Here is a 25,053-nt window from a genome sequence, read left to right on the forward strand (position 1 = left end):
ACAAGGTTCCACCCTGGGTCATGATTCAATTTGTTCGACTGTGCATTACAACATGTTGTGTACATTACAACGTAAATAAGAAAAGATTTTGGAGAATTACCATGGGAATTCAGAGAAAATCAAGAATTTAAGTTCAACTGCCAACCTGATGGTTTCGCGAGCGAAGCTCCGGATCAAGACTAGTTTTGAGATACATTTTGTATTGGTCTGAACACGATAATTACACTACATCTTGTCTCCATGTTGCCGGGAAAATGGCAGTACAGGCATTTACAATGCTATTCCATTACGAGATGAACCTTGATTAAGCTTTGTACGACGTATTAGGGTGGGTTCTCATTTGTATCATTGTAGCGTATTGTATCACTGGCATAGCATAACCTGCAAATATCACTATTAAGTAAAGATAAGCAATTACATATATGATTCAGTGAATCTGATGAGTCACGATCGTGTGCAACCTAAAATACTACATGAGTTGAATTCAATACCAAAGTGAGCGTCCACACACTGTTACACTGATAAAAAAAGATAAAAATGTGGACCCACCTTTAGGCACTCTTTGGGCTGTTTCGTTTGTAAGTTCAGCTTACGCGTTTGCGTGATTAGAGGCACTGTGTCTAGAATACGGTTAAAATGTATTGTTCTTAAAGGATAAGATTCGAATAATTAGTTAGTTGATGAAGAGCGATTGTGTTATCTGAATTAATCCTTCGGCCTTGATTGATGCTTGAACTATAACTTGGTTTTCAAAGATCAAAGCATTGGCTTCATTAGCCTTTGAATAGCACAAATGCCTCATTAAAAATTATCATGAATTCACTTGTATTCTACCAATATTATTAAGTGAACTTAAAGTACCGGCAAAGCTCGAAGAATATGCAAGTTGAAGTTGCAATGGGTTGGCCACATTGCTTGAAAGAACAGATAAACAGTTGGGAGAGAAAGATTTCGAGTAGTGGCGAAAGTTGCGGGCGGAAAGTGAAAGCCTTCCCCTAGCCTAGATGGACTGATGACATCGTGAGAGTTGCGGGTAACCAGTAGATGCTAGTGGCGAATTGTTTATTGGGGTGTGCTAAAGGGAGGTCTTTGTTCAACATTGATATCTTCCGGCAGATGTTGAAGTGTGAAAGTTTGTGCGTTTCTTCCTTTTAACTTACTAACCTAACCTGAACCAATTTTTTTAACCAAGTTCATACATACATTCCAGATTAAAAAACACTCTTGTTCATCATCATCATCCAGCCTACATACTCCCACTGTTGGGCAAGGACTCCTCTCAGAACAGAGGGCTTGGGCCATAGTCCCACGCAGGCATGCGGATTGGGAACTTCTCAGCACATTGAATTGCTTCGCAGGTTTGTGCAGGTTTCCTCACGATGTTCCCCGGCTCGCACCTCTGAGTTTTACGAAATTCATGTGCGGAATTACATTTGAAATTTACCACGAGCTATGTGCGGTGAAGGAAAACTCTTGTTTACCACAAGATAAATCTTGATCTATATTATAACGATACGAGTTATGGGGCAAAAGCTCCATGTTTACAAGTAAACTAGCTAAAACCTCCTTACCGTTGTTCCCCGCGTGTCATTAAGAATTTTCATTACATCACTTTGGCTCCCCGCTAAGTGTAGCCCGGGGCCTCAGTTGCGATTCCGCTTTTTCTTGAATTTTTAACGTTACCCTAATGCTTTGGCGAAAGTTATAAGAGATGGGCAGAGTGTCTCGTGGGCTAGAGTGCACACTTTTAAAGATTGTGTCGACGCTCTCTCGCGGGAAGTTGGAGAAAAATGTGTTGTTCGAGTCTATTTGGGGATGGTCAAATTAAAAGGTTATATGTTTTGCGATGGAAATATATTTTGTTTTCGTTCTGTTGTTCTGAGATAAAGAAATGCTATGTAGGGTACACCTACCCATTTATTTTCTTTGAGTTTGCTAATATGGCGCATTTATGTAGATGTAGATCATGTTTTATAATGCTTGATAACTTTTATTTTTAATCTGAGACAAACTACAATAATAAAAACGTTATTAAAAATAAAATATGTGCAATTTATTGCACAAATATATCTAACTAAGCTTAACTGGGTTTGCTGAATGTTTTTTTTTTGTGTAAGTATAATATTTATTCAGGACACTATTGAACTACGAAAAGATTTGCTTTCCGATTTTTGTTTTTGTTTTTACGGATTTTCGTAACTTATTTTTGTTTTTGATGGCAAATATAAATAATGAACTGAAACAATTACTTTGCTCATCCGCGACTTTATGATAGCCACGTTTATGCAAAAAAATGTTGTTCGTGCAGTTCTTCCACCTTCACAAAGTAAGAACACCCACAAACACACGAACCCATCTATCGCCACCACCACACTGCACTGGCGCGTTTTGAACTCAACCAGAGCTTATCTTCAGAGCAACACAACCGTTCACCATGCTACTATGCATGCTGTTCATGGATATGGACCTCCGCAAATCAACGCCTGATTCAATAAATTACATTATAAACAACTACAGTTTCATTCATTCGAGATTACACTTGACAGATGGGCGTGCCTTCGGTCAATTTTCAACTTTGACGTCATACAAATATAGTCATTTTTAGTATACCGCTACCCACGTTTACAGATTATGTAAAAACTATTTTATTTGTATGACGTCAAAGTTGAAAATTGACTGAAGGCACGCCCATCTGTCAAGTGTTAACTCCAAGTAATCGTACTGTAAAACTCCTAAGTTATACTTGTAGATATACGTTTTTCACTTCTCATGCTCGTAAAGTTGGTGTTTATGCTGGATCTAGGGGACATAAAATAACTTTTTATGCACTAGTGCATAAAATAAAATCTTCGTCTAAGACCAAGGTAATTAGGTGTCAACAGCCACAAACAAAGAAGTTTCTTTATATTTTTTAATACATTTTTTATTTATATAAAACTAAAAATCAATCAAATCAATCAAAATAAATCACTAAAACTAAAAAAAATATATAATTATATAGTAATGCATGAAAAATAAAATTTACGTAGTGAGTGAACAATTGTTTTCACTGTTGCTATTTCATTTCCTCGCCATCGAAGTGAAAAGCAGTGTAAAACTCGAGCATTAAATCCATTTTCCCCTCGACGTTATCCATGCTATATGAACGTCTTGGGTAAAATGGCTCGTTTTATGCTCTTGTCGTACAATCTACTATTTACAATAATAACACACTGACTTAAAACGCTACTTGTCTTCATCTGTTTATAATGGATTATTAATTATCACCCCCCATCTCATAATAAACGCTTCCGGTTCGTAATTAGACCATCCCACGACTTAAGGTGCTCCTATCCACTTAGTTGGTTAGATAATGGAGCAGACGGAGATGTTATGATTTGCCACTGCGGCGAAAATGGACCACGAAACGTTACGTGACGTCGTCCAGATGCTCAAATGCTATATGAAATGCTGGCACACGATTCAGTAGGGCTACTACGAAACTCGAAACTCGAAGTTCGTGTCGTGTGGTCCTTCTGACACTTACACTATTTAATACGAGAGCGAGAGGGACCGTACGACACGAACTTCGAGTTTCGAGTTTCGTAGTAGCCCTGCAGCTTTGTTCTATTTGATTATATCGCACCGTTCTGAACTGTTTTCAGAAATGTGGTACTTATTCTATTTTAGGGTTTCGTACCTCGAAAGGAAAAAACGGGCCCCTTATAGGATCTCTTTGTTGTCCGTCCGTCCGTCCGTCTGTCAAGACCCTTTTTCTCAGGAACGCGTGGAGGTATCAAGCTGAAATTGATATCGAATACTCATATCTGCGGTCCCTTAAAGCCTTGAAAAAATCAAACTTAAGTCAACGCAATCAAAAGTTACAGTCATTAAACAACGTGATTCCATACAAATTGCCGTGCACTGAAAACCTATAGGGTACTTCCAGTTGTCCTAGAAACTTGAAATTTGGTGTGAAGGTAGCTATTATAACACAATCAACTAGAAAAGTCTGAAAATCTTGATTTTGTTATGTGTGTCTGTAAATATCATACACCAATATAATCTGACCCCACACTGCGTACGTTTTGCTTAGGAGCAGGGCTCTGCTTACACTGTATGTTTTAAATCACTCGGAAAAAGCGGGAAATATCTTCAACACACGATTCCCGTTTATATACCTATAAATGCGTACGGAACCCTCGGTGCGCGAGTCCGACTCGCACTTGCCCGATTTTTTAAATCAACTAAACTCGTTTTAACATGAATTAGGAGTAGTTACTTACCTTCGTTGTTTAGGGTATTATACTTTTTATCGGCCGTATAGCCATGTGGTTAGAGAACTTGACTACAAAGCTTGACGTCCCAGGTTCGATCAACAGTCGCGGCAGATATTTGTATGAAAAATACGAATGTCTGTTCTAGAGTCTTGAGTGTTTAGTATTGTATTAAAGAATGTATATTTGGTGTCAGGCGTCGTGTGATATATATATATTTATTTATTATTTACTTTTCCTTCATGCCTCGCAACTTGCAACTTCGTATCTTGCCGTCCCGCTGACGCTTATATATTTTAATACGAGAGTGAGAGGGACAGAACGACACGAACTTCGATTATTCTGAAGCGCAGCATTATGTGGAAATGAGAGCTACACACTGACAGAAAAAATCTAACAACCTGCTTTGAAGTGTAGCATAAATTTATTCTACTGACTATTCTGAGCAAACTTCTTACAACTTTTCAGTTACTTATTTAACACCTTGTATAATTACTGTCCACTTACAACATGCATCAAGGTCAAAGTCAAGGTCGTCTATCAAGGTCAACGGCCATTAACACTAATATCACCGATCGGTCACTTACTTTTTAGTATTAATCATTAACGTTAATTGTCAAACTTTGGCCCTTAGTTTCATTAAGCTCAATCTACAACAAAGTTCCTAACTTGAAAACGTTTGCTAAACAAATCCTTTACCAGATTAGAACATAGACGCCAATTTAGCAAGATGGATTGTTCTCACAGGCTCTGCTTAGGAAATATGAAGATTGATGGTCGCAGGCGCTTCATCATGACCCGCCGTGATGTTCTTTTAATAATGTTATCTAATGAAATGTCAGCCTATACGTAAATTAGTTGAAGTAGTTTTGAAGTGTCGTTGATGTGAGCATAGCATGTATCAAATTAGATGCATTATAGTTTGAAAATATTCGGCCTATGTACGTCCCACTGCAGGGCATGGGCTTTCTCTGCAAATGAGAGAGCTTGGGACGTAGTTCCCAAGCGGGCTCGGTGTGGATAGGGAAATGCACTCACACCAGTAAGATGTGTGTAGGTTCCCTAAGAATTTTTTCCTTCATCGTAAAATTCATGATAAATTTGAAGCGTAATTAATTTCGCACACATAAATTTCGTGAAACTTAGATGTGCGAAAAGAATAGGTAATAAAATACATAATGATAATGATCATTTGCTACAATGCAATATTCTCAGACATTATCTGCATCTCATGTATTGTTAAAAAATACATGCAACTACAAGTTCTTTTCAGCTATCTACCTACACACAAAATTTCAGCTAAACTCGTCCAGCCCTTTAAGAGTGAAGAGTATAACAAACAAACACACACGTATGCACACACTCGAAAACTTTCATTCTTATATCAGTAGGTTGACGTCATCCTACACATGTGTGTGTGTATACGTGTGTGTGTATGTGTGTGTGTATACGTGTGTGTGTATACGTGTGTGTGCAAACGTGTGTGTGTGTGTATGTACTGCAGTACATTTGTTTATTAGTATGGTAATCAATTCTTTCCAGACATTTATAGGCGTTAAATGATTATTTAATTATCACAAAAATAATAAACTTAATCAAGGGTTAAGGGGTCCCTTCTTTCGCAGACAGAAATTTTGTAGAATTTCGTTTCGCAGAAAATGTTTCATATAATATTTGGTCCTTGTAATTTTACTTCGAATATTATTGTTTCAACGACTATTTACTTGAATGATAGAAAAACTATTCAATTAATCTTATAATCTCACTTTATTATTTATCAAATTTATCAAATTGTACAATTATTGTTTAACAAATATTGTTTGTTCGATAAAATATATTAGAATAGGTTAGAAATCGCTACCAGAAAAGTTGGTTAGGTTAGGTTCAGTGACCTCGTCAGAAACGACTCGCTACTAGAAAAGTAGGTTAGGTTAGGTTAGAACTGCGACCATATCAGAAAACGAATTGCATGTTTTTTTTGGTTATAAGTTTTATAATAACTAAAAAATATGAGCATAATGAATATTTGATTTTTTATTCTTTGGTATCTAAACAAAAAATTATATTTGTAACAAAAATCAATTCAAAGGAAGTGTTTTTCGTATTGATTATTCTATGAAACGATTATATGATAAAAAATGTCGTTTAAACGAAATCCGATTAAAATGTTGTCAGTAAAACAACGTACAACCTTAATCAAAGGTAAATGTGACACTGTATTTAATTTGTGTTGAAAACAAAATATTAGCTAAATTTGTAGATCTTTTAAATAGCTTTGATAATATTAATAACTTAAACTATTAACTTTTATTTGAGTGTTTAGATTTTGCCTGAGAATGCGTAGCTCCGATAAACTAGCTAATAATTACAAATATTATTCTGAAGCACTTTAGAACTTTAGTGTCTTTGACTTAGTTCACTTTTTAGAAAATTATTATTTGATGAAATAGCGTTTAATAAAGTGTTTGAATATTAAACGTCTTTTAAAGTTCCTTTGCCGAATTTTGAACGAAACTGTGTAGGTAAACGAAAGACTCAGTTAAGTTTTATATTTAAGTTGTTCAAATTTAGACTACGAAGGTCAAGAAATTACAAGTAAGTTACTTACATAAATACCCAAGTATACATAACCGGCAATCTGTGGAATCGTTTAAAAATTAAACATTTAAAACAATTCTTATTTATTTTATGTTATGAACTGGCAACCCTTTCCGACTTTACAGTGCAAATTTGAATAAGAGAGATATTTATAGGCGATTAGGTACTTTACATTTTGCACATTTTGCATCTCTTTTTCTGCACAAAGGCGGGGCACGTCACTTGTTATACTTACAGTATATTACAGATACACGTCCTGTGAAAATTATTTAACTGATGGTAAAAACTGTATTTATATTTTGCTGTTGTACATACAGAGATAGGCACAAAAAACAGACTGCGTAAAGGACTTTGTTTTATACTGCAGTATATAAAAAAATATAAATGTGTATATTTCTGTCTGGTATGTTCGTTATTTTTTTAAGTTTGTATATTCAGGTATACTATAATTACTTGTACTACTATATAATTAGTACTTTATATTGGACAAAATTCCAATTTCAGAGCCCCAGTAGATTTACAAACTTTTTATCGGCCGATAATTTAGTCGAGTTTTTAATCAGTATCGATTTAATAAAATTATTATAAAACAAACACATGCAATAATAGGATCGAACGATAAATAATCTTCAAAGGCTTCACGATTCTTTATTAAACTTAACTGTCAATGAACTATATGCACGCACTAACAACCCAGCCCTAATAAACTATCGACCGTTAAAAAGTTTGCAATGTGTTAGGGGTCTTTAGGTATAAATAATAAACGTATTTCGTGCAAAGCGATAGCCTACGGTCTGGAGATAAATAAAACTAGTTGTTAAACCGATTTTCTCCAAAAAAAATCGAGAAAATGTAAAATTATCGTTGAAAGCGACAATTATGAATGTAAACAGCAACTGTTATTCCTGACTCGGATCTTAAATTGGGAAGCAAGCCAAGAAGAATTCGGGCAAATTATCAATTTGACTCCGTTGTTTCAGGGAGGCGAGGACGAATAAACAACAAACCCTGTGAAAATGTAATCTCAAGGATTTGGGGAAGTGTCTAAAATATTTATTTTGTAAACTGTTTGCGGGGCAAGATGGAGTGGTTCCCGAGCTCAGCGAGAGCCCTGTCCCTGTGGACGCTGCTCATCGGCAGCTTCAACATTGCAGGTCAGTACTCAGTAGATAGATGAAAGAGTTTTTGGTACAAACAAACACAATCAAGATTAGATATAGTACAGATACAAAACATCAGTCCAGACCTAAAAGTAAACATTTCATATTGTCTGTGTGCGCTGCAGTAGTGTAAAAGGGCCATATGATCTAGTACTGGTTCGAACTAGTTATCAGCGGATTTTTCCAGGTTTGTGAATAAATTGACTCAACAAGATGCTAACTTTCTTGCGGTATTAGGTAATAACGTGCCGATTAAACGATGAGGCACAAACTTAGATAGATAGATAGAAACTTTAATCCTCATAACAACATAACATGGCTCTATACACGGTTAACTTGTGTGTGTTTCGGAATGCCAGTTTTGATAGAACTATATTTTGGTTAGAAAAACATGTATTAAATATGTGTGTGTCAATCTAGACACGCGGTAGCGTGTCAAGCCAAGTTTAAGCTAACAGACTGGCGAGCAGCACCGTGTATAATTTTACCCGAACCATTTGGAGCCACTTTTGACCTCCTCATAACTCAAAAACTATTTGACATAAACGTGTCCATTTGGCTTATTTATTGAGACTTGTGAGACACATATTATGTGCTCCAAATTTCATTAACACACCTCAAACGGTTATTTAGATATTAACATCCAAAAATCATCATTTTTATCACTGACTCACCTCTAGATCAAAATTCTAACCCAGTTCCAGGTGACCTAGAAAGTTCAAATTTGGCATCCAGATAGGTAGTTGGGTGAATATAAAGGAATAAATCATAAACTAGTTAATTTTTATCATTTTATTATAATTTTTAAATTAAATTATTTCTGTACAAAAAGTAATGATATCCCATCAAAACATAAATGTGAAATTAGAGCCAAGTTCAATACTATGATATTAAATGCCTTGATTGTTGACTTTAACTACAAATGAAGTCTAAATGGGTGCCAAGTGCCAAAGTGCCAAGTGCCAAGGTGCCAAGTTCAATGGTTAGTCCTGAAATTATTTAATAACAACTTAAAATATCATTTATTTTTATAACTTAGGATAATATATTGAAGCGTAAGGTCGGACTTGGCTAGTTTTCATTTACGAATTATATTAGCCTTCGCAAGTTTTAAAGCTGTAAGTTCTTATTTTATTCTTCCGAAAATTTGTCTTGCTGGTAGAAACTAGCCATCTAACATAGGTCTCTTCCATGACTGTTTTAGTAGGCACTTAATAATAATTCGTATATGAGAACTAGCCAAGTACGACCTTAGGCTTCAATATATATTATCCTAAGTTATAAAAATAAATGATATTTTAAGTTGTTATTAAATAATTTCAGGACTGATCATTGAACTTGGCACCTTGGCACTTGGCACCCATTTAGATCTCACTTCTTTTGTCGTTAAAGTAAATAATTACTGTCTTGCTTAAACTAAACCTAGATTTTATTTTCTATGCGAAAGGAAATGGTCACTAGCAGGTACATAACCTATTTAGGAGCTAAGATACTTTTATTTCAATATGCGTCTTCAAGTTACTCAATGAACAATTATTATTACATTAATATAATTAAGAACAAAGATTTTCATAACATGTTCCTTCGTAGGTATATAACCATTTTTCCCAAATAAAGCAAATTAGTATTGCCAACTAACCTATTTTGGCACTAATATATTAATTGGCCGCATATTAATCCAAACAAAACGTTACAAATGAATAGCGGCAAAAAACTTAACCACTTTATTTATCCTAGTACTAAGGTGACCCCTAGATGCAGCGTAGATACTTACCCCCCCTTACTGTAATCTTTATTGTAGTAGATGGAAGGTATCTTTAAGCTTGAGCCATTCGTGTAATTGGGTAGCTAAAGGCCTACTTTACTTTCGGCGGGAAAGTCTGAAAACATTTCAGTGTGAGTCCAGCGTAATGGTTTGACAGAGTAATCCCGGCAGTGTTTATTTATTATTTAGGTACTAAAGCTACGCAGTTTGCTGTAAAATTGGAGTCCTTATTCAAAGCTAATAAGATTAACTTTTTATCTGAAGTAAAAATAGTGTCCTAAAGTTGTCGGGTTTTATTTGCAATTTAATAATAATCCTTTGAATGTTTCAGCCGGACAAAGTATACTTATTGCCCAAGTTGTGCCCAAGTGAATTGATTACGTAATTTAAAAAAAATAACGATCCTATCACACAATCTCACGATAATTGGTGTGCAGATGTGCAACGTGTAAGAAATAAACATTGTACTTAACATAAGTAGTTATTTTTCTATGCAATTATGACGAGAAGTAGATACTTTTGATAAGACGCCCATCTTATGAGGCATTCTATCATTTCTATCTCAGCTCTCTAGGTTGAGAAAGCTTATGCAATCCTTTCGAGCTGCGGTCGTCAACGGTTAGTGCACACTTATCACCACTAAATAACATAAGCTAGTTTTCCACGCCATACCTATTACGAAAAAAAAATGAAATAAAAAACTATATTTAAAGATCGCGTATTATTTTGTCTGCGTATTTTTTCCCTTATAGATACGCTCCTCGAGGTATTTGTGTTTTAATAAATGATCCAACCCTCCGTTTAATGGCAGGAAATATTTGAGCCGAATCTAATCGCTCACGCAAGAGAATGCTACCAAATTAAACAAATGCTACCTACATCTAGATAGGGTAGCTTACTGTTTAAAACATGGGAAGGTATAAAATATTGACTGAATAAAAGCAAAACACTTTATACAACGAAAAATGATAGGGTGGGTTTTACTGTTTATAAACATCGGTAGGTAGAAAAAATATTAACTGAATAGAAAACAAACCTTATTATACGCAATAACTAGAAGAAAGATGTACCTAATCAGAATAATTGTCACTGTCTTTCAATAAAGTATATTATTAAAATTATTACCTGGTTTTTTTTTAAGATGTCATTTATGTTTTCGTCAAATATATTGATTGGCATACGTTAATTTAGCAACATATTATTATCGAATGGCATCCAACCTACTTTCCTAGTGGCAGTTATCCTGGCTGCTATAAAAAAACCTAACATCGAAGGCTAAGGCGGGAGCTACGCTCCGCTTCGCTCCCGCCTTAGCCTTCTGAACCTAAACTATCCAAATCGTTTCTGCTCTGAACCGTCTTGCTCGCTCGCTTCGCTCGCTCGCACAAATCAAATTTGCCAAATGTTATTTGACAATTTGTTATTTGCCTAAGCCAATCATTTGCGACATGATTATTTGCCACATAAAAGTGTTATGAAGTAAAATTTTGCAATAAAAATGTTGCGAAATAAGAAAATGCGTAGTAAAGTTATGCCAACGATTAGTTTGCCAAATGAAACTTTGGCGAAAGTTTGGTTGCTAAGTGAAATTTGACGAAACATATTTCGCCTAAAAGGCAGTACACCCGAATAATTATTGGAGTAGACACATTAACTTATATATTAAGAAGTGTTCTAACAGAAAACATTTTTAATTTTCATTACATTTTTATGGAATAATCAAGAAAAACTAACAAAATTGCAAAATTGCCAGCTCAGCAGGTATAAATGCTCTTAATCCACCTCTTCGTTCATGTACGCTAACATTCTTGTTCTCAAGTTAGATTGCTTACATTCAAAATTATTATGAGTATATCAATTGTTTTAATTCCCTCAATGTGTGTGAACTGTCAGCTGGATACCGCTGGTTGTTGTATTTGTTGGGTTAAATCTTGCAAGTTTATTTTGACTCGCACCCAGTTATCAGATTGACTTAAAATTTGGTATACAATATTAGGTCTATAAGTTGGATGACAATGCAAAAACAGTGAACAAAAAGTACACTCAGAAAAAAAAGCTTATTGTATTTTTTAATCATGTCTCTTTTATATTAGAACCAAATCTAAACGTAATATTTATATATTTTTTATTTACTGAAACGAGCACCAAAAAGAAAAACAAAACCACCAAAAACAATGCAAGTCAGTAACCTATTAACGACGTTTGCCTCAAATCGATCCTTAAAGTATAGGTTCCGTATTTTTACACTTAATTCACGTATTGGGTTCGACGTATATATAAACTATTATTAATGTGTTGAACGTTATATCACCGATCCATCATTACACGGCACACGAGGGCCTATGAACTTTACGGAATGAAGCCACGCCCTCGCTATAAGTTGATTAGTTTATTGCTATAATCATATAACTGCTAAGGGGGGATTTTTAGAGTTCTGTAGGCGAAACCGCGCGGCTCCGCGGATTAGAAAATACAGCATAGGACGTCCACCAATGAGACGGATGACCTGGTCAAAGCGGCGAGTTCATGGCGTATACAGGCCGCTTCCAAAACCAAAGCAACAGGAGGCCTATGTCCAACAGACGTCATACGGCTAATACTCGTATGATGATAATGGTGACGTTAAGCCAAATTGCAGAAATCTTTAGTTTTGCCTTGGTTGTCCATCCGCATTTTAGTTTAGGGATTGATAGTATAGAAAAACTGTTTCTAATTTGGCATGTGTGCACTTGTCCCTCTCGCTCTCGTACTAAAACAGTAAGTGTCAGAGGGACCGCAAGACACGAACTTCGAGTTTCGAGTTTCGTAGTAGCCCTGCAGGACGTCAAGAATAACTCGAAGGCTACTTTTTATCCCCAAGGAACCTGCGAATCGGGGCGTTTCCACATTTTGTACCTGGGCTTAGGTAGGTACTTGTTTTGCCGGGAAATTATAAAAAAAACTTTTGTACTTAGGAGCTGATAGCACTAGGTATATAACACTTGCAGGTAAGTGCAGATTACTAAACTCATGTGGTTTACGGCCCTCGACATCGCCTCGGGTCTTAAATGCACACTCGATTGTAATCTGTGCTTTAGTCCCCTCGGTGAATAAACGACTTTAAATTGTAGTTACATTACGAAACATTTTCTGAGTACTACGCCCTGAGTAATAATATTTTATTAACTTTAATTATTTTATTATAACCTTTCAATTTAAAACAGTTGAAAAACCCTCGATATTGTCCTTTGAAAGTTCAATATCTCAAAACCGGCAAAACCAATTTTTATCAAACATAATCTAAGAACCTTGCACCTAAAAAAACCGCGTCTAAATCGGTCTATCAGTTTGAGAGCTACGATCCCATAGGCAGACAGATAAATAAACATTAGCGTCAAATTTATAAAACTCGGGGGAGGGTTTGTATCGGGGGTAATAATTTAGTTACATTAGGAAACTTTTTCTTTTTACTACGCCCCGAGTATTAAAACTTATAACATGGTTTATAATACGACATTTACATGCCGCGTTCGCAATAACTAACAAATAACGTTCAATAGCTTAATAGCCTGTTATCAACTACTAACTCCATTAACAATTTAACTTGAGAAATAGGTAGTCTTGTCATTTCCAAGTATCAATATTATACCTCATTTTCAGTGTATGCGCTATTTGAGTTAGTAGGTACTCAAACGGCTGATTTTGACCAGCTTGGACACGGTTTTTACTTGCCTAGTGTCCCGCTATTTTAGCGTAAAAGAATAATCAAACACACAAAAACTTTCACATTTATAATACTAGTTGTTGCCCAAGACAGTGTCATTCGATACATGAAAAACATTTTACACTATTTTCCTTGCATAATAATTATTAATACTAATTTCTGATTACCTTTTAAACGGTAAGATTTAGGGTACTGGGATCTTAGACACAGTAACTTCATTTGTCTGCATAATGTTTCTTAAAAACTAGAAATCAAAAATAAAATAACACATCGTAAAGCTTTTCCGCAGGAACTATGGTTTTTTTATGATAATAAATATTCTATTTATTTGGGTAAGTAAGTTATTTACATTCATCATCATCATCCCAGCCTATATACGTCCCACTGCTGGGCACAGGACTCCTCTCAGAACAAGAGGGCTTGGGCCATAGTTCCCACGTGGGCCCAGTGCGGATTGGTAACTTCACACGCACCATTGAAGCACGAAGCCGTGGTGGCCTAGTGGTTTGACCTATCGCCTCTCAAGCAGAGGTCGTGGGTTCAAACCCCAGCTTGCACCTCTGAGTTTTTCGAAATTCATGTGCGGAATTACATTTGAAATTTACCACGAGCTTTGCGGTGAAGGAAGTAATTTACATTATTTTGTACAATTATGAGTTTACATACATAAAAAAGAACTAATCTAAGATAGCTTAACAAACTATAACAATGAAAATTATAAAAAGAATACCCCGTCTAAAAGATCTGCCTGTGGCAGGGTTCCCATGACGCTGGCCGCATTACCCCTTTGGACCGCAAGTGAGATCCGCTGGGATAAGTACGCACCAGCTCTTGGGTCCCCAGAAGCGTCGACCAACCGGGACGACTTTATATCCTTTCCTGGGACTTACACTGTCTCCAACCAAATTTGGTTGATTAGCAGAAATCCTTACAAACTTCCTCATTTATTATTATTAGTAGGATTGCCCATAATCCGTGCACTACATCCCTAAATAAACACCCAGCCGTTGCGCTAAATTAATCAAATTTCTCCATTGCGAATCCCGGGCCTCGATAGCGGGATAGATAAGTACGTGTCACGAGCCAAAGGAAACGTAGAGAGCCGAATCGGATGTCCGGAAAAAACAGATCTTATTCTACTGTTATCTGATACGTCAGAAGCCTACACGAAAAAGGTTTTGTTACGCAAACGTACGCCAAGCGTTCGTTGCCTGAATATTTACGGAAAGGTGAAGGGATTCCGATTATTGAAGAGTTGTTTTTGTTATTTGATACTGATGATTACGAGGTGAAGTTAATTAAATTTTGACAGGGTTTCACGGGTTTTGATAATAATAAAAATAAATAGCTTGGGACACTTGACATCAATTGATGTAGTCCCAAACTAAGCAAAGCTACTATGGATACTAGGCAACGGATAAACATACTTATACATATTAAACATCCAAGACTTAAATACATATTAAACATGAAAGACCCGAGAACAAACATTCGTATTATTCATAAAAATATCTGCCCCGGCCGGGAATCGAACCCGGGATCTCAAGCTTTTCGTAGACACGTTCTGTAACCACTTGGCCATCCGGTCGTTGCGTGATTGGTTTTTTGTTTATGTGAGTAGGTAAAAAATATTTTTATAGTCATCATACCCTAAAAAATTTTTTTTTTAATTTTTTTATTTTACCATTTTGTCGGAATAGTTTACATAATAATATATATTCGTGCAAAATAACAGCTTTCTAGCATTGATAGTCCCTGAAGCCGCGGACGCACGGACAGACAGACAGACATGGCAAAACTATAAGGGTTCCGTTTTTGCCATTTTGGCTCCGGATCCCTAACAATGAAGTATATTGGTGCTAATATCGTGAGGTTCGTTTAACAACTTTGACATTAATTGTTTCAGGTTTATGACTTTTTTAAATACCTAAATGAGCCAATCGCAAGCAAGGCTGTAAACTGACCTCTTTGATACTACACCATCTAGCGATATGTTATCTGTCAAGAAACCCTCGTTGCATGCATCCCATCGACAACGTAAATAAACGAACTAGTACCTCTGTGAACTCTAACTTCCAAAATGGTTCAGAGCGTTTATACCCGCTGAGCTGGCAACGTTCCATTTTTGTTAGTTTTTCTCGATAATTCCATTACAATTGAATGAAAATAAAAAATGTGGTCTAATAGAACTGTTCTTAATACATAAGTTAATGTGTCTACTCCAATAATTATGCGTGATAGACTTTTATTTTCGTTAAAAACCGTTAATAAACATTTGTTCGTTTTTAAAGAAAATAAAAGTCTATCATGAATAATTATTGGAGTAGGTAGACACATTAACTTATATATTAAGAACAGTTCTATTGGACCGCATTTTTAATTTTCATTCAATGTTTATGGAATAATCGAGAAAAACTAACTAAAATGCAACGTTGCCAGCTCAGCAGGTAAAAACGCTCTTAAATTTTTTACGCGCTGAACCAAAAACTAGTTAACAACTCAAAACCTGGCTTTGGTAACTATTTAATTTCGTGGACCAATATTCCAATATTACATCAAATAAAAGCATAAATACCGACCGAAACGAAATAATAACAAACTCCAGGCTTTTAATTTAATTTAGAATTTGTAGGACTTGTTCAACTTAATGAATAAGCCTTTCCAAATAGTTTCAACTAAATTAAACCCTTTACGTTTGGCAAAAACGCGAAATGAAAATACTAACTCAATCTAAATGCCGCTAAATAGCTGGGCAAAGTTCAGCTTTCTATGTATTTAATTTATTTCATTATTATGTTATTTGTCAATTAAAATAAGAGGTTCTATCTATCTCTATAGCAGCCCCTATTGCGTCCATCTTCGAACGTAGGCCTCCTTTTCACGTTTCCACGTCTGTCTGTCCCCTGCCACCTTCATCCAGTTAATGCCGGCTTGCTGCCGGATGTCATCCGTCCATGTCTTAGGAGCTCTTCCTCTACCGCGGGTGTTGGCATGTGGTCTCCACTCCAGTATTTTTCACACCCAGCGGCAGTGATCCATTCTGGCTATGTGTCCTGCCCATCTCCACTTCCGGCGCTCAACCTCCTCCACCACATCTACGACTTTCGTCTTTTGCCTGATCCACTGCTTTCTTTTCCGATGCATCAGAGTTATGCCAAGCATTAGCCTCTCCATTGCCCTCTGTGCAACCCGAAGTTTCTCAGCAGAATTTTCGGTCAAGGTCGTTGTCTCCATACCATAAGTGAAAACCGGCAGGACACACTGGTTGAATACTTTGGTCTTCAAGTATTGTGAGATTTTTTTTGAGCGCAGGATTGAGCTGTTCGCTCCAAAGGCTGCCCATGCCTGGGAAATCCTTCTATCCACCTCTGCGACCTGGTCCTCCATCCCAAGAGTAATCTTGTGACCCAAATAGATGTAGTGATCGACTGTGTCTACAGGTAGCTGTTGATTTCTCGCCTCAAGAATGTCTGTCATGATCTTAGTTTTTGATCTATTCATCTTTAATCCTATCTTGACTGATTCACAAAATAAGAGGTTACAAGGGATGTTATAAGATTACTATTTTTTATACAGAACTACCGCTCTGAACTTGCCGCGCTGGGTCAGCGACCCGAATTAAGTATGTAAAAGATTTTTAATTTAATGTTGTGCTCCTAATATTTCGCTGCAGTTACTTCTACCATAATGTGAGATATCGTGGTAAAATATTCCGTTAAAAATAAATCTGATACTGTTGAACGCGTGCGCCGGATGTAACCACAAAGATAGACGTAGGAACTCAGCCACGTGATCTGATCACCGATGACAAGGAAGGCCGGAGGAGGAGATGGTAAGACGTCCGATCTGGATGCGGAACGGAGTCAGTGGCTGAAGTAGCTCTAGTTACAGTCAAGAGGAGAGACCTTTGCCTAGTGGTGGTACGCAAATTATGTAGAATATAATAAATAATATAAAATAAAATGATGTGAATAATTTAAAACCGTTCCAACTATAATTTTCATTAAGGCATCTGTTCAAACTCAGCGTTGCAAGTGCGGCCCAAATAAAGGATATTCGTAAACCGACTGTTATTAAATTACGTGAGGCGTGAACAAAATCAATAAATCACCCAGAAGGTTGTGCCGTAAATACGAGAGGCAATCTCCGCAGGTAGGCATTTAATTAACAGCCATAAGGCTCATATTTGCGTTGTGAGCCTTTACGAGGTTATAATAATATGCGGTCACAAACTATGAGACAGCTGTTTTAATTTCGGCTGTGAAAGTTCGAAAACTCTGAAGGCGCTGAGGGGGGTCCATATTGACTCTCATAAAATTCTCATTCCTATTTTTTATTTTACTACCCATTTTGTGTTCATAATAACACTCTTCATAATTTTGTTCCTCATACTTTTTTGTTCATAAATTTTTATTACTAACATCGGAACAGTGTTCATATTTTTTTTTACTCATAATGTCATTAAGTACTAAGAACACATCTCAACTCATAATGTTTTTTTTCATAACGGTAAGTCAAAATAAGATTTACTTATATCGTTAATTATTTATATTATATTAGTATTAGTTGAAAAATATGTTCAGTCCTGGCGCTTCGCCGGCCGCTGCCGCGGCACGCTCGCTTCGCTCGCTCGGCTCGCGTGCTGTAAGGTCACGATTCTACCTAACATTCCTGCTCGCTTTCAGATCAGCGCTGGGAATCGAACCCAGGTCCTCGGCATTCCGTGTCGCGTGCTATACCGCTACACCACCACTGGACAGGAGTACAGACACGAATTTCTCCTATGCACCATATATTCCAGCTTGTTTTTTTCTTATTTAGTCACTTAAGCAGCGACACTAGTGACATCTATGCTGTAGCCCTCATCTAGAAACTTTCAGCATTCCATTGGAACTAATCGCTCACCCGGACAAGAGATAAATGTATACGACCGGATGGTCAAGTGGTTAGAGAACCTGACTACGAAGCATGGTCCCGGGTTCGGTTCCGCCGGGGCAGATATTTGTATGAATAAGACGAATGTTTCTTCCCGGGTCTTGGATGTTTAATATATGTATTTAAGTATGAATTTATCTACATAAGTACCTATGTTTATCCGTTACCTAGTATCCATAGTAACAGCTTTGCTTAGTTTGGGACTAGGTCAATTGGCGTCAAGTGTCCCATGATATATTTAGTCATGCCTTTAACGCGGTACATTGAATATCGAAAGCATAAAAAAATCTGGAAAACTTTCAGATTCATTTTGACATTCCTTTCATGTCCACAGTTTTGACACGTTAAGATACGAGTACCAAACATCTATAAAAATAATACTGGTTTTGGTTACGTCTCCAATTTATAAAAGCCAACAAACACCTCTTTACTATCTAATGCCGTGCTTGCCACGTAACATGGCTGGAACTTTTCCTGACCGGAAAAACTATCCACGTAAAGTTATGTTGTCCGATACCGTGTTTGTACACGAGCATTGTACTGTTAGAACTTATTTTGTTCCTCGCTAATACTGGCAACTTCCCGTCCCTTAGGAACTTTACACTTTTGCGAGATAAAATGGCCATGGGCCTATTTTACCACTCACTGATAAATTTTATGGGGCAGATATATGTAATGCCGTCTCTGTTTATTCGGGCGAAACAAGACAGACTAAAAAGTGAACTATTTCTCGAAATGTGCATTTTTTAGTCATCATCATCATTATTCGGCCACGCACCGCACCCGTGATTTTCTAGTATTGTGTGACGTGACTCACGTGTTTCTTTGCCTCCTCTTTAACGTAAAAGGTAACATGGATTTTCCTTCTCTCCTTCTTCTTAGCCATTTTGGTGTAGGCCTCCTTCAGCTTTCTCCACTTCTCTCTGTTCTGTGCTACCTGCATCCAGTTTGACCCGGCTATTCTCTTGATGTCATCCTTCCATCTCATCTGTGGACGTCCTCTCGGTCACCCGTCCACCTCAAGGTCTTCCTGCACCACGAGTTGTGCTTTCGAGCGACGTGGCCCGCAACAAATACATAAAGAGAAATCTTTAGTACCTAATTAATATTGCACAATCCCGCTCCGTTTCAATTCTATTTAAGCGCACTCTACTCAAGTACTCAGCAATTGAAAAATTACCATTTAACTTCGCTAACGCTACTTATGTGTGCTTAGCTTAGATTGTATGGTGTAAGTTAAGTGGCACACACGCACGGATTGAACGTTGAGTATTTGCTACTTATAAACGGAAAGCTATTGGGTACTATTAGATAAAATACGTATGAATTTGCTATCGCTCACTGTGGCCTCCATTGGCCTCTTATCTGCCCCATACACTACAAAAGCTACAAGTGTTACAAAGCTATATCTGGTCACTTTTGAAAACAATAAAAAGTGTCATACTTTAGTACTTAATATTGTCCAATCGCACTTGTTTCAGTAACATCAGATTTTTAATAATTTTGTTACGTAAATTAGTTTTTTTATTTTTTCAGTACCTCCATAGATAGTTTTCAAGGAAGGAAACGGAATCGGTAAATGAGTAATGAGCAGTATTTGTTGCAGTTCGTCCATATATCATTTAGGTATATTATTTTGTTCAAAATATTTTGTATGAATTGCAAATTAAACTCAGGTATACTTAAAATAACCTCAGGTATAGAAGGAAAACGAGGTAGAGGAAGACCAAGATTGACGTATTTTAACCAGGTGAAGGAAAGGGTGGGTGTCTTGTCGTATCAGGAAGTCTAACAGCTGCCCAAAGACCGCGCGGAGTGGCGATTACTCCACCGACAAGAGCATAGCTCTTAAATTAAAGAAGAAGATAAAATAACCAGCAAAGTAAGAGACAAATTCCGGATATAAAATACCAAGTAACTATTAATCATCTTGGGACAATAAAGGTGACGAAGTAACGCACAGATTCATCAACTTTTTCTTAGGCACAGAACTTTTAAAATAAGCAAGAAATGCATATTATTGCAGTTGGCCAACTCACAATGTACCGTGCTCGTTGAAAAATATCCATTGAAAATTCACTAGGCGGCAGCATGGCTTGCTTTCATTAGCGTGATTGCTTCAACCCATTTTTGCAGTAAGTGTTGAATGTAAGTACTACTTAGTTTCGGGCTGCTAAGTGAAATGAATGAACGAACTCATTTTTCTTTTGCCGACTTAAAACGCTAAGTCCCTTCAAGTTAGCAGACTCGCATTTTATGGAGCTGTAATCTTTGAAGCCGAATTTGCATTCGTGTTCTTACTGCTTTCTAGCCAGTCCAGCGTGTGTTTAATAAAGTTTCTTCGAATATAGCAGCATTATCCTTGAAAAATTGAATGAGATATGATAATGAAACGGTTCAAACTCATGATTTTTTTAAGTCACTATAGAGCTTAAAATAATATTAGTCTTACCCTTATTTGGTGAAAGGGTGTTTAAAACATTTAGTCATAGGTAATCGATGGATGCACGTGGCAAGTTGTCGTTCATTGTGACGTTCTGAGCGGGAGGCCTTTGTTCAACAGTGGACGTCTTTCAGCTGATGATGATGACATCACACTGAATCACTAGTTTATGTATGTAAAAAAACTAAGTATCTATGCTATTAAAGTAAAGTGTGTTGTTTTTCGTATAGATTGTGAACATTTTTATTCTGCAGCGAGAAGTAGCACTTCAATATAAAAGTTCTATTATAGTTTTTTTACATCTTTAACATGAAGCAGAGATACCACATTTATTCTACCGTCTCTGGGTGCTATAAAATCTGAAACTTTACCTACTAAAGTCCGAGGTGGGTTACAAATAACCAAGTTTATAGTTTTAGTATAAGTTTCATTCAGAGACATAAATATTTTTATGAAATCAGTTCGTATCGTGCGGTTTACTGCCAACGACCAGAGTTTAATGCTTTTTAGATGCACTTAGAAGTTATTGCAACGCAACCTCTTTCAAACTAACATCTGAAATGAGAAATTTACCATTGTGCCGTGGGACTTAACATTTATTTCGTAAATGATATGTTTAAAAAGTTTAGATTTTTGTTCATGAATAAAGTGTGCATGGTTTCAGATCTTTCTTTAACAGAAACTTAAAAAGATACTGTCCTCTTTTGTCTCTGTTGTTTTTACTATTTCATAGTCATTTTTATCAGAAACTGGCTGGCAGAAACAATTATCAGAAAATGGCTAGGTAGTTTATCCTATGACGATACAGAAAAAATTGTCCAACTTCGAAATTTTGATTGAGTTTGCATTTTTAATCACGTAAATTATTTAAAAAAACATATTTATACATTTGTGTAGGTTAAAATTCCTGTTGAGTGTGTCATGTCATGTACTTATATTTAATTGAAAATACAAACTGAGACATGGATGCACAGATAAATAGGAGAAATTCGTGTCTGTACTCCTGTACAGTGGTAGTGTGTAGGAGTATGGCACGCAGCACGGAATGCTGAGGACCTGGGTTCGATTCCCAGCGATAGTCTTTTTTTCTGGTCTTTCTGTGCATTCATATCTCAGTTTGTATTTTCGATATGGTTTTACGGGATGACCGTAAAAGTAACAAATTTTTCAGTTGAAATAAAAAATAAAAAAGACTAAATAACCAATCATACTTATATTTAATATAAATAAAAATCAAAATAAATAATTTTAGTTTATATCTGTCAGCCGGTATAGTCACATTTGGAGAAACTATGGTGTTATTGGTCCCCGCTCGCAAACATTAATCTAAGGGAAACTAAATATCGTTTAATAAATGATTTTTATTTTTTTTTATTATTATAGTCTTCGCTACTTTTTTATATTTCATTAGCTCTTAGTCTATTTCATCACTAAGAGCTATTTCATATACTTTTCTCACAAAATTTGTGACAAGATCTTCATTCGGCAAGATATTATAATTTTTTTTTAAAGTTAAATCATAAAGTATATATAGGTAACAGTAGTTTTGAATTAAAATATAATGCGACTGATAGTACACAAAAAAAAGGACGAGTAGGTACATGCCGTTTGTTAGACGTATATATTTACCAAACGTTGTACAAGTGTAGTCGCATTACTCTGAGGAATTCGAAACATTATTGGTGTCAAAGCATCGTCTTTGTTAGTCGACTCTGTAACATACTAGTGAAGTTTTTAAGCCGCAAGCAGTTTGATGGTGTTCTACTTCAAAGCATTACAAACCTGCTTATACAACTTATATTATAGTTTAATCAAGAATGACATTCTAGAGAATGCCTTTGTTATAGTTAAATTTCAAACATTTTATAGAAGCGTTTGATGAAGGAATTTGTCAAATGTTCGTTGGATTAACTTGAGTGACACTGTAATACTTGCTTATAGCGGTACTTGCTCAGCTCTGTCCGTTTTTTCTGTTTATGTTAATGTTTCCATAGTATATAGATTACCTACTCAGATCACTCATAGTCACTTAGGTATTATAACATTGTACGAGTACCTCCTCTACCTTTTTCCTAATTTTTTGTGTGTTCAATGATGGGTAACTGCATTATATTCGTTGTCGTATTTTGCTTAGTAACAGAAGCGAAATAGCCTAAAGATTTTGTATATGTTTGTTATGTTTTGTATATGTTACTTTTGTTTGATATAGGGTACCTACCTACTCTCTTCACATTTTTGTACTTTTTCTTTCAAAATTTGCATTTTGCTTTTGAAAAAGCAATTAAAACCAAATCTTAGATCTATTAAAAACCAAAAATAGCACACAAATGCTAAGATTTTGCTTGTTTTAAAATCGATGACTGTCAGAGCTCTTCAATGGCCACGCATTGTATTGTATTGTTTAACTCTTTATTGTACTTAAAACATATGAAAAGAACAGTTTATATAGCAAAGTACAAAGTATAAAGGCAAAATTATCCCTTAAAGGGATCTCTTCCAGTTAACCTTTGAACAATTGAAAGGACATAAATTTACCGAAACAGTACCTACATCTAAAACCGTTTTTGTCAAACTTAAAACCTAAAATTGCTAAAAGTGGCTCCGAAGCGGTATTTTTTCGTGTGCTTTGCCTACCCCATTTGGAAATACAGGCCTGATGTTTGTGTGTGTGAGTACATCAAAAAAATCTACATATCGATACTCAATGTCACGTGAGGGCTCTAATACCAAAATGTAAACAGAACTACGAATGAGTAGGTGTTTATCGTGAGTACGTAAAGCCATATCGTGACCGTGTGAATAAAACATGATTTATGTTTCCCAACATTTAAAAAAGTATCGTTTAAAATATTTTGTTTCCAAATGACGTGACGATAAATGAGTGAGGCCTTGTACCTTGTATCTGATGGTCGATATAAACCCGCGTTCACACGTACCCCACTTTTTTATTGTCCCTCATTGTTCCTTTTCAAAATAAATCGGCGCTAGGCGTTGCGTGTGCTATTCTATATGTACTCGTATTTTGCATGAAAAAGAGGCACTTGCCTCGGCGAGCGGTAAAAAGGTGCGTGATCTTTGTCGGATATACAACGTTATTTATTACGCTAGTGTGTAATAAGTTTTATTTGATAACGCTGCGTCGGTTGAAAGTGTTTTTTTTTTGTAAGTTTTAATTACAATGCACAGTGTTACATGAATGATTGTAATAAGCTTTAATTAAACTTGTTATGTTCGTATATCAGTATGTAAATCGTCTTTAAATCTTGCAAGTCAAATTTTACCTAATTTAATATTTGAAATTGATATGAAATTTAGTGGAAATGTCGATGGTCTATAAGACCAATGTGCTGTTTTTTTATGATTGGTTTTTAGGAGTATTTTTGTATTTTTTATTTCAACTCCAAATTTGTTACTTTTACGGGTATTCCAATCATAATTCAATCATAATTTGATTGCTTAGTAGTGACATCTCTTGTCTGGGTGAGCGGTTGGTTCCGAGAGTGTTCGATGAGAGCGGAACATAGATGTAGCTAGTGCTGCTGCATAAGTAGCGTAGTAGAAATAAGCAACCTGAGATATGTATGCATAGGAAAAAATCGTGTCTAGATTCCTGTCCAGCGGTGGTGTAGGGGTTATAGCACGCAGCACGGATTGCTGAGGACCTGGGTTCGATTCCCAGCGCTGGTCTCTTTTCTGGTTTTTCTGTGCATCCATGTCTCAGTTTGTATTTTCTGTTTTTTTTTACTCGACTGGATGGAAATCGAGCAAGGGGGTCTCCTGATGGTAAGAGATCACCACCGCCCATAGACACTGCAATACCTAATTGCACGTGCCATAGAGGCCTAAGAAGATCTTACCTCAAGTGCCAGTAACATCCGGCTGTTTACAGTGCAAGTACTGCAGGATTAGCGAGCAAGATGGTGGTAACAATTCGGGACCTTGCACAAATTGAATGCAGAAATTTTGATTTTTATTTTGACTAGAGCAAACCGGAGAGCATGCTTATTATTTAAATCAATTATTATATTATAATCGTATTATTATTACAATTTTGCACTTAGCACACACATTTATCTTCTAGACCATCGATATGTAGTTTGGATTAAAATGCAAGTACAGTCAATAAAATCAGATGCAGTAAAAAGATCTTATCGTAAAATTATCGTTAGGTAGGTAGGAAACAATTACTAGCG

At 36.2% G+C, this 25,053-nt stretch overlaps 1 protein-coding gene across 1 annotated transcript in view; it reads left to right on the plus strand.

Annotated features, from left to right (window-relative positions):
• Nucleotides 1-25,053, plus strand: part of LOC141445310 (protein turtle-like) — a 232,403-nt gene that overhangs the window by 80,394 nt on the left and 126,956 nt on the right. Inside the window, exon 2 of the mRNA XM_074111105.1 lies at nt 7,835-8,008. Coding sequence (XP_073967206.1) covers nt 7,936-8,008 — 73 coding nt within the window. The 5' untranslated portion in view covers nt 7,835-7,935. The remainder of the gene's footprint in view (nt 1-7,834; nt 8,009-25,053) is intronic.

Source organism: Choristoneura fumiferana, chromosome 2 (assembly GCF_025370935.1).
Source record: "Choristoneura fumiferana chromosome 2, NRCan_CFum_1, whole genome shotgun sequence".
Taxonomy (NCBI): domain Eukaryota; kingdom Metazoa; phylum Arthropoda; class Insecta; order Lepidoptera; family Tortricidae; genus Choristoneura; species Choristoneura fumiferana.